Source organism: Nematolebias whitei, chromosome 2 (genome assembly GCF_014905685.2).
Source record: "Nematolebias whitei isolate Nwh7 chromosome 2, NemWhi1, whole genome shotgun sequence".
Taxonomy (NCBI): domain Eukaryota; kingdom Metazoa; phylum Chordata; class Actinopteri; order Cyprinodontiformes; family Rivulidae; genus Nematolebias; species Nematolebias whitei.
The window spans coordinates 39845102-39856135 of NC_056499.1; the positions used below are offsets into that span (position 1 = coordinate 39845102).

The 11034-nt window shown below is 39.9% G+C and overlaps 1 protein-coding gene across 1 annotated transcript in view; it reads right to left on the minus strand.

Annotated features, from left to right (window-relative positions):
- Positions 1-11034, minus strand: part of ddb1 (damage-specific DNA binding protein 1) — a 94096-nt gene that overhangs the window by 15199 nt on the left and 67863 nt on the right. Inside the window, exons 18-21 of the mRNA XM_037694470.1 lie at positions 9829-9938; positions 7653-7817; positions 7028-7122; positions 1275-1445 (exon numbers count right to left, since the gene is read on the minus strand). Coding sequence (XP_037550398.1) covers positions 1275-1445; positions 7028-7122; positions 7653-7817; positions 9829-9938 — 541 coding nt within the window. The remainder of the gene's footprint in view (positions 1-1274; positions 1446-7027; positions 7123-7652; positions 7818-9828; positions 9939-11034) is intronic.

Consider the following 11034-nt stretch of genomic DNA (forward strand, 5'->3'; position numbering starts at 1 on the left):
TCCATCCATTCATCCATTATCTATACATGCTTCTTCCATACTGGCCCCTTCCCTCAAAAACACAACTGAAAAACAGCACCCCAGAATCTGTTTCTGCTAATGTGTTTTATTTTGAAAGGATTAAAGAGTGAAAACTTTGGTCACAGATTCAGTTTTACTTCCAGATTTTATGCACCGTCCTCCACGTTGATCAATTGAAAAGAGAATGATAGGATCCCCAGTTAATAAAATTAGCAGCAGCACATGACTGTACCCAAAGCCTGTTTCATTGGAGGGATTTTAAGCTGCAGAGTTTGCGATGAGTGGACAGAGGAAATCATAAAGCAGCAACTGAGATTAGCACTTGTCAAAATGCTTTCTATGATTTTAACCTGTTTGTTGTTGTGCTGACACTTGTGCTAAGTTAATCAGCCACGCATGAGTAAAAGACAAAATAATAAGTTATGAGAAGCATGGATTACTGCAAGCACATACACAGTTAGTTCTATAATTGGTGGCTGTGATTTTTATTTAAACTGTTGTTTTTTTAATTTTGAAACTTCCAACTCTGACGTTTGTTGAGGTTCTCCTTGGGAGTGACAAGGATAGATAAGATGAGGAATGAGAGGTACAGCACAGGTTGAGCAACTGGGAGATAAAGTTAGAGAAACCAGACTGAGATGGTTTGGACATGTGCAGAGGATGGACAGTGGGTATACTGGTAGAAGGATGTTAGAAATGCAGCTGCCAGGAAAAAGACAAAGAGGAGAAACATGGATGCAGTTAGAGACATGGAGGTAGATGGAGTGAGGACAGAGTGAGATGGTGCAGGTGACTTGCTGTGGCAACCCCTGAAAAGGGAACAGCCGAAAAAAAATATATATATATATAGAAGAGGGAACTTCTTTATTGTCTTGCTAGTGAATATTTTGTTATGTTTAAATGTGCACATTTGTTTAAATTTACAGCTGTGCTGTACTGAAATAAATTTAGACTTAAGTTCCTTTAATGATGCATTTTTTGATCGTGATTACTTTGTGCAACACCTACTTGACATTTATCATAAAAATGTGCTAAAAATTTGCATTATTTTTCTTTATAGCACAAATCAATTGCAACCATGCACATCAAAAGTCTGAGAAGTCCCTGCGTGTTGGGAGAGGACAGTATATGATACAGCTGCCTTGGCTGAAAGTCCAACCTAATTTGTGTTTTTTGGTTCAAAGTAACATATAACTGGTTGAACTTCTACGAATTATATGGTTATTTTCCCAAAAGGTTTCTTCACATCTCACCTCTTCAAAGTTGCCCTCCATGGGTTTGTACGCCAGCAGCAGGACAGACCTCATCAGGTCTCCCACCAGGATGAAATCTCCTTTGGTCTTCAGGTAAAGGGCCATGATGTTGTTGTAGTGGTTGCACTCAGTCCTCAGCTCCTTCTCAGCCGTCCACTCATATAAACGAACCTGAAAACAAAACAACTGAAGTGTACAGTTACTTCTTGTAATATTAGCGTCCAGAAAAGAGCTTGTGATGCATTTTATAAATTAAACTGACTTTTTAGATTCACAACTGCCTTCACACTTTTTTCGTTGTTTCTCGGTGAGTGTGAGGTGTTATAAACCGTTTGCTAGCACATAAATGAACAGATAATGGCTAATTAGACCCACCGTGTCACACTGTGTGCACCGTCAGTCATTTAGTAAACATTCTAAAAACGACTGAGGTGTATAGCTCTGAAGCGTATTATTCATTTGAAGGCTGAGTGATGAACGCTGCGTTCAAAGTGGCTGAAACGGTCAGAAAATATGCACAAACACAGACCTTGAAATGATGAGCTTGTTTGGCTCTAAAGAAATTATTAAAAACTGTAATCATAAGAATAATATCCAAGATTTTTCAGTCAGGTCATCTGGACGGTTTCTTTTTTTGTGCGGAAACGTTTCACCTTAGATCCAGAAGGCTTCATCAGTCAAGGAAACACACAACAAAACTGATTCTTCCCCCAACAGCTTACTCCAAAGTGCAGCACAAAAAAAGAAACTGTCCAGATGACCTGACTGAAAAATGTTGGATTGTATACCTGGATTATTGAGCATGGACTTTGTTGTTTTCAACCAGTTTGACACGACTGTCAACAAGGAAGAGGGCCGGCAATCTAGGAGGGGGGCGTACGAAAGAGACCATCTTAGCACCAACAAAACTGGTTTGTTCCACTTTGGAGTAAGCTGTTGGGGGAAGAATCAGTTTTGTTGTGTGTTTCCTTGACTGATGAAGCCTTCTGGATCGAAGGCGAAACATTTCAGCACAAAAAAAAAAACTGTCCAGATGACCTGACTGAAAAATGTTGGATTTTATACTTGAATTATTGAGCATGGACTTTGTTATTAAGGGTTAGGCTGCAACTGAAGTAGCTAAAACACATTAACTGAAGTATCAAACCATAAAAAGGAACAAATTAATTGTAATTCAATCAATAATAGAAAAGGTACTTTAGTTGACTTATAGAAGAAAATGTTAACAGACTGCAGACATGTCTATGCTGAATTTAATTAAGTAGTTGTATTTTTGATTTCATACATTAAAAAAAAAAAAGCTTCACTTTTGATTTCATAAACATCAAAAACAAATAAAAGTAAAACTGCAAGCAGTTATCACTGAAGCCCAAGCCACTCGTTGCATGTCGACCCTGGTTGGTCTCATGCTCAGCAGTCTGTATACCTGGTGCAGGTACCAGGTGATTGTAGCATGCTAAGGAAAAAGGATAAGTTTATTTTGCAGTATCTTGATACATGCTCAATAATCCAGGTAGATAAATCTAACATGGGTAAGTCAGGCCCTCAGGATGGATTATTTGTTCAAATGCTTCATCTTGTATCCAAAATACTTATCCAGTCTAAGGAAATGCAAGCAAACTCAGTCTTATAAGCCAAAACTAGTTATTTACATGGAAAAGGAGGATCATCAGCCTAACAATGTCCTAGTCTCACCGAACTGCCACTTGGCACATAGACACAAACAACCGTCATTACTGGTTCTCCAACCTGAAGGTGCAGGGAAGCTACCCTCTCATCTACCAGAGAAAACTCCAACACACAGGCACCAAATTAGGGACCTAAGAGTAGACCCACACCAGCTCGGCACCTCTCACCATGAGTAACTCCAGAATGGAATAAGGTCCAGCCCCTCTCAAGGAGATTGGTTCCAGAGCCCATGCTGTGCGTCGAGGTGAGAGCAACTATATCTAGTCAGTATTTCTCAACCTCACTCACAAGCTCAGGTTCCTTCCCCACCAGAGAGGTTACGTTCCATGTCCTAAGAGCCAGCTTTGGTAAGCCAGGGTCAGAGCGTCAAGGCCCCCGCCTTCAGCCTCTTTCCATGGAAAGTTTTTCCTGTTTTTCTTAGACATTTTATTGTTGGATGTAACTGGGACCCCGTGTACATAATTTCGCTCCACCACATGTACCACATGAGGTGCGAATGACAATAAAGAAACTCTGACTCTGACTCTCTGACTCTGATGGAGTCATGCACCCGACTTGTATGGCACCTCCTGCAGGTGGAGGGCACACAGAATAGTAAACCCATGTTGCTCATTTGGGCTGAGCCTGACTGGGCCCCATGGGGAGAGAGCTGGCCACCAGACATTCGCTGACGAGCCCCTTCCCCAAGCCTGGCTCCAGGGTGGGGCCCCGGTAACCCACGTCCGGGCAAGGGACATTGAGTTCCTTGTTTTTCTTTGTCCATACAAATGCAAATGGTATAAAATACATATAGTTTAGGCTCTATGACTGATTTTGTGGAACATTTGATTTGATATCCTATAGACCAAGCTCGAGCACTTTTAGGTTTAAGTTCAAAGGATGGTCCTAAAAGTCTTTGCTCGATTTCCTAAAGATCCAATAAGCCATTTAGGAGGGACATTTTATTTCTGTTTATACCACCTTCTATGGGACTGTTTGGCAAATTTAGTCCACTTATTTAAAATAGAGTCCAGTAACAGTAGTATAAGTTTCATCTGAATAGGCATCTTAGGTTAGAAGATATGGCAAATATGTGTTTGGCTTACTTGCATAAACTATTTGCCTAGGCATAAATGTGAAAGGCTTAAATGTAGAATTTTTGCGATGTAAAAATAATTTTTAGAGAGAAATGGGCGTGGTCTATACCATGTCACTTAGTAGAGTCTAGCAAACATGGTTATGTAAGCCATTAATTTTTGCGACTTTCCATTTACGGTATAAGTTATGTGACCAAATGCAATGTCCACAATTATAGCACCCCCTAATGGTGGACATGTATAAATATTTTCTGTCAGTTTCTACACCATAGTTACAGGTACAATAGGGTTCCATGTTCCGCTGGATGCATGGAAACGCTGCGACTCTGCAGCCACGTTCTGTTGCCTTCGCGAGCACAGATCCCTAAAACTAAATCAAATAAATCTTTGGAAAAAAGACAGAGGAATTAAGGCAAATTTAATTAAATCTTAAACTTCATAATAATAAAATTTCATTTTTTTCTTGTTAGTTTGCTGAAGCTGTAACCAGAAATAAAAGGTTAAATCAACATTACACAAAAAATGTCAGTTTTTCTTTTTTTTTAGTTTTCAGTCAAGGTTACAAAATAAAATAATAAACCAGTGCAGTAGAAAGTGAGCCCCTCAGATAAGCTCCAGAAATCTGAACTTCCCATTTGATTTACAATATCTCCAGATAAAACCACCTTTCCAGCTTTTAATCCCGTAAAGCTATCTTTAGCTTACTATGGATGAGCGTGATAACCCAGTGCAGCAAGAAAAAGCAGTTTCTTTCACCCTGCATGTCAGGTGAGTTCACACTTCTCCACGAGCCAAATCTGTTGAGATACGAAACTAATTTAATGAAACGGAGCTTTTCCTCCTGGATCGATCACACGGATTTAAAAAAACTTTTAAAAAGCAAAGAGATGAGTCATCTGTTGACCGACTTACATGGCAAAAACAAAATTAAGGAACAGTGAATGTAAAAAAATACTAATAAACGATAAACTGTTTAGATACTGAACTTTAACATTATTTTCTTCTTGTTTTGTGTAAAATAAAGTTAGGAATATAAAAGTAAACGAGAAATTACTTTTATGTAGGAAAACTGATTTTGTAAATGTTACAGCTGGCAGATTTTATGCCGCAAGAAGAGAAAGACAGACTGGTTTCAATATTAGGGCCAGATGGTAAGCTCTGATTTTGGAAGGAAATGTTAAAAAGAAGCACCAAACTGTGTCTGAAACCTTAACAAAGACTACGAGTTAAAAACCCAATCCAACCATTAAATCATATTCATCCTTCAAGCAAACCACTAAAAAAAAGTTATTAGAACAGTTTGTAGAAAAATAAAAAGCCTTGCATTTCTTGAAAACAAATGCCATGCCAGTGTTTTAAGCTAAAATCATTTCATGTTGAGAAGAGACAGATCTAGTCACTTTGGTCAAACTCTGTAAATGACGTTATACACAATCATGTGATATTACCAGATCTTACAAGATGTGTCTGCGCTCAAATTATGTGTTGAGGATGACTTTCTGCTGCTACCACATTAAAAGTTAGCTCAACATCTGTAAATCTGACTAATGTGCAGCCTATTTTGTACTGGTTAAGGTCAATAAACTGTGGCAGCCATCTTGAATTAGGTAGACTCTAGAAATGTTTAAGTTGTAGATGAACACCCAGTAATTATTCTGAGAAAGTTATATTAAATCTGTCTTATTATTCATAACATATTTAACCGACAAATAAATGGTAAATGGACTGTACTTATATAGCACCTTTCTATCTTATCAACATACTCAAAGCTTTTTACACAACAATCTGTGTCCTCGTTTACCCATTCATACAGCACTCTACTGTATTTATACAAAGCTAATGGAACAAATCATTCTAAAGAGACTAATCAGTGCTTTTAGATCACATTCATACACCAATGGGACACACATCTAAGGCAATGAGGGGTTCAGTGTCTTGCCCAGGAACACATAGACATATGACTGCTGGTGGAATCGAACCCCCAACTTTTCATTCATTCAACCTTTATTTATACAGGCTAGTTTCATTGAGCGATGGGGACTCATTAGCAAGAGGGACCTGTTGCGTTGGAGGACGACTGCTCTAACCACTCAGCCACAGCCACCTCAAATAAACATGGCTGAATTTAATGATTGATGCCAAAGTTTTAAACCAAGATGTTGTGCTATGTCTAGCACTCGGGTCTATAGGTTTGTGATGATGGATACTAGCTACTACCACAACAAGTTTTACCTCATAATTTGAGATATAACCATTTTAGTGCTTTCCAAGGTCAGCTGGCAGTAGCGATCATCTTACATAGTCCAGTTCGGTGTTTCCCTAGATAACTTGCCATAGCGGGATGCTCATCTTGTCTGTGATTTTTGTCGGACATGTCCTGAGCTGCACAGCGCGCTGCTTATACCAACAGTGTTGGAGTGGGGTGGGTGGGGAAGAGATAGAGAGACACATCTGAGCCACACACTGTTTGTACAGATAGTTTTACAGTTTTCAAAGTGTGTGTGTGTGTGGGGGGGGGGGGGGGGGAGACACATCTGAGCTGCGCGCTGTTTGTACCGACAGTTTTCGAGTGGAGGAGTGGGGTTTCAGCGTGAGGGTTCAACATGAGGGAAGAGGCTGCTTTTTGCTTTTTAGATAGCGCACCTGTATTGCGAGCTGCTAGCTTAGCGTTATGTCAGTGCCGACAGGTGGGGGGGTGCAAGCGGTCCAGTAGACAGGGTGCTCGGTTCTGTGGGCAGGGCGGGGTACCCCGCTTGTATAATGGTAGGGGAAACACTGCAGTTGAAGATGTACATCCACTGATTAACTTCATAAGGTTTCACTAAAGTCCATCCAGTGGTTTGTGAGATATTTGGCTAACAACAGATACACAAGCATACACACACAATCAGAGGCAAAAACATCATCACACTTTAGGCTTCAGCGGCAGGCAGTAAATATGGCAAGAGGTTCCTATGCCCCTAGAATACACCATCCAGCACCACTTACTGTGCTATTGATGCTGGCCAGCAGTTTCCCATTGAACTCCACCATTGAATAGACGGCTCCTTTCACCTCTTTCTCAGCCACGGTTTGCAGCTTACCTACAGAAAATATGTCAGTCAGGATTCAACCTTCAAAGTGCTACTCATGCAATGTTGAGTTAAATTAGCATCTACAAGATCCCTTAAGAGAAAACAGAGAGCGAGCGAAGGATGCGAGATAAATAAAATTGAGTTGGTGTTGCATCAAGAATAAGGGTGAGGGTAAAATGAAGAGATGGAGTGGAATAAATGAAATGCAGGCAACGCATTCTGAGAGGGACAGTGTGTTAAAGAAAAGGAGTCAAATCAGTAGTGTGTGTGTGTGTGTGTGTGTGTGGGGGGGGGGGGGTGATGAGAAGTGATAAGAAAATGATTAAGTGAGAGAGAGGGAAACAAGAGCTTTGGCAGGACGGCGTGTCCGTGCTTAAAATACAACAGGGAGTGAGGAGGAGAAAATGAAACTGGGTGAAGGAAAAGAACAGAACAAAACAAAAATGAGCAGGGTGAGGAAACAAGTCTGGTAAGGTCAAGGAACAAAACAGAAAGCCCAGTCGGGGTAGAGTTTGAAGGAAATAGAGAAAGCTACTGACCGTCAGTGTAATGGAAGACAATAATCCGTCCCTGCTTGGGCTCTGCCTCTTCTGGGTACACCATGGCAGTGCCAACGATGAAATACACAGATGGGTCTTTACCCAGGCGACATGACACAATGCTGAGGGCATACTCGCTGGGAAGGAACTGATGGGCATGGAGAACTGACAAAAACACAAACATATTAGAAAAAAGCAAGTGTGAAAGCAGAAAACAGGTTTCCATGATGCTCTTTAGACTGGGTATTTACAGTATAAGCCACAGATGGTACAAACACATTCAGAACTAATCTGCATTAATCTAAATCATTTCCAGAACAATTATGGCCATAACCTTGCAGTCCTATTCAGAGTTGGTCTTGGATCCATGACACATTAATACAACAGTCTGTGTCCTAGGCCACACTGTAAGACCGCCTGCCTCAACAAAGCTAACATGAAACAAGAAAAATGTGTGGCTAGAGGCTACATTTCACACGGCACAGCAAAATGGGTACAAATAAAAACTATCAAACAGTTTACATTATTGAAACAAATAATTTGGTAGCCTGCCTTCGTTTCCTCATCTCCATACAAAATTTATAGCAAACACAAATATGATTATAGCTTTAAACGAGAGTCCTAGACAATTTCACTCTTGCTATTCCATATTTTTGCAGACTTAATCTTAAATCAATGTCTTAATTATACAATATAAATAAAACACTATCACTTAAAGTGCAGTATTTTTCTCTATTGACTGAATGGTACAAAAATAAAAAATACAACAACAACAAAAATACAATTATAATGAGTCAGTTTTCACTTTTTTTAATTTAAGGATAAATCTAAAGCCATAAAGTAGCACCTTGAGAACAGGGGAGCCAGTTTTTAACAGTTTCAGAACATTGCTAGTGGGCAGCAGTATACTGATTCCTTAATTAGACATAGTGGAAAATACAGTAGTCCCTCGCTACTTCGCAGTTCGACTTCTGTGATTTTTCAAAGTAAGATTGAACATGACACACAACTGGCTAATTGATGGAAGAGCCGCAAAAGCCGCATGGACTGTTTATTTAAAATTAATTATTTTAAATGAGTTAGCACCTGTGTGCAGCCCACAGGTGTAGGGAGAAGCTCCCTCCTGCCGCATGCCCGCTCTCTGTGGAGAAGTGGGCGTGGCCGAGCGGCAGGTGGCAGAGAGTGGAGATCATGACATGCTGTGCTCTTTTAGAGCATTTAGAGTTTAGAAATATTGTTTAGAATATTGCAAGAGTGTGGGAAGTGTTTAAAACATCTTAATATATATATAAATACTAAAATAAACTACTACTTACAACTACTACTACTGTACTTGTACTACTATTCCTACTTGGTGGTTTTTCACTTATCATGGGGGGGCTGGGAACGGAACCCCCGCGTTAACGAGGGACTGCTGTACCTTGTTCCATCAATACCTTGTTCCACACCTAATGAAGCAAACTGTGTTCTATAGGCACATATATTATTCATCATTCTCCACCACTCTGCCTAACTTTCTCCACCTGTAAAGAAACTGTGCAATATTTCTTATGCTGCTTTTTCTAATTAAGCTGAGCAGAGGTAGCAGTACACCCAGCGTATCGGTATGAAATGTTATCTGGTGGTGCCTTAATGAAGTCTTGTCAGCTGTGAACACAATGTGCTGAAACAGCCCCCTTATTTACATATTGTTAACATGTGACTAACCCTAATTTATGGGGTAGTAGTAATGACTGGAATTTTAAAAGTAAAGCTTGGCAAACTAAAATCTGAATTGCAAAACAGATTGCAGCTTTAAATTAAAAAAAGAAAAGAGACACACATTCATCCATGAAGATAACCTGCAGGACACCAAGCATGTTCAATCATATAATTCATCGAGGGACTCTGTGGGCACTTTACATTCTGGGAATTAACGACAAGCTTTATAAAGCATTGTTAAAAATTACAAAGTGCGAGAAACAATTTAAAGAACAAACAACAAATCAGGATGTGAAATTAAATTAAGGATGGCTGTATAAAGTAGATAAATCCAAATTTGACTGATTGAATGATTGTAAATTCATCTCCAGATCAATTATCATGCCAAGCTGCGACCATTTTACCACCAGCAGCTTCATATGAAAGCAGCAGCTCGTTGACTTCAAATGGAAATGAACATTTGAAGCCATCTCACCTTCAAAGGTGTGTTGATCCACAACTAGCAGACTGTGAACCTCCACCTCCTCACCAAAGGAGGTCTCATGTGGAGAAGTGCTGCTGGGGAACAGCTTGCTGGAGCTCACGCTGCTGGAGAGCGCCTGTAAATTTATGAGATAGAACACAAAGAGAAGGGAGGACAAAGACCAACATAGTTCAGGGCAACAAAAAAAAAAAGATAATTCAAATCTCTATTTCTGTATGCACTGAGGGAACATTGCAGCCAGCACCATCTGCGGCAGCAGATGTGCAGCATTTAAAATCAGGTAAACATCATTCTGGTCATCATATGCAAAAGGCTCAGCGGAAGCAAACACAAACACAAATAAAAAGCGCACACGTTGTCTCTCTGCAAAATCTATAGAGCCAAGCTGAACAGACAACATGTGCAGCGTTTGTAAACCTGATCAAATGGACTTTTTGAATATCTCCCCAAGCGTCCCGATCGCCTGCGCTGCTCACGGTTGGTGACTAAAGCCTTATTGTCTCTACTGTCAAAAACTCAAAATGAGATAATTAGGTTTCATGTAGTTTGATTAAACCCCAACAGCAGCTACATTTAGCTTAATTAGGCAAAAACACTTGGAGATGTTGCTGGCGCGTAAAGAAATGGTTCTGTCTATCTTTACTTAATACACTACTTGAAAAGCTTGTTCCTGTAAATGAGACGACTTGGGTGGATACATTTTTCACTGTGTCCATGTCTTTGATGCAATGCCGTCATGAAAACAAGGACTTTTTTGCAGAAAGTAGCTTGTGGCTGTGTATCCCACACAAGTGAGGGTGTGTGCAAGTAAACTATTAGACTATTTTAAATAGGGATGCATGATATTATCGGCATGGTATCGGCCGATATTAGCGATAATGTTAAATATCGGATATCGGCCATTCCATTAAAATAACTCACCGATATAAAAGGCGCCGTTTCAGCACAACGTTACGACATCACGCGAGCCGTTGAGTTTAGATTTGAGAACATTTACAAATTTGCACTGTTCGAGTGTTGTCTTTGTGTTAGAGAGAAAATGTCATGAATAAAATTGACATTAAATATAATCCAAGTTCAAGTGTTACATCATTTTCAGTCCCCTTTTTGGCATCTGCATTTGGAAGCAGGCCAAACTGACAAAGACCGTGCAGAATAATGTAGTATTTTAATTCCACAGCAGAGAAAGTTATGTAG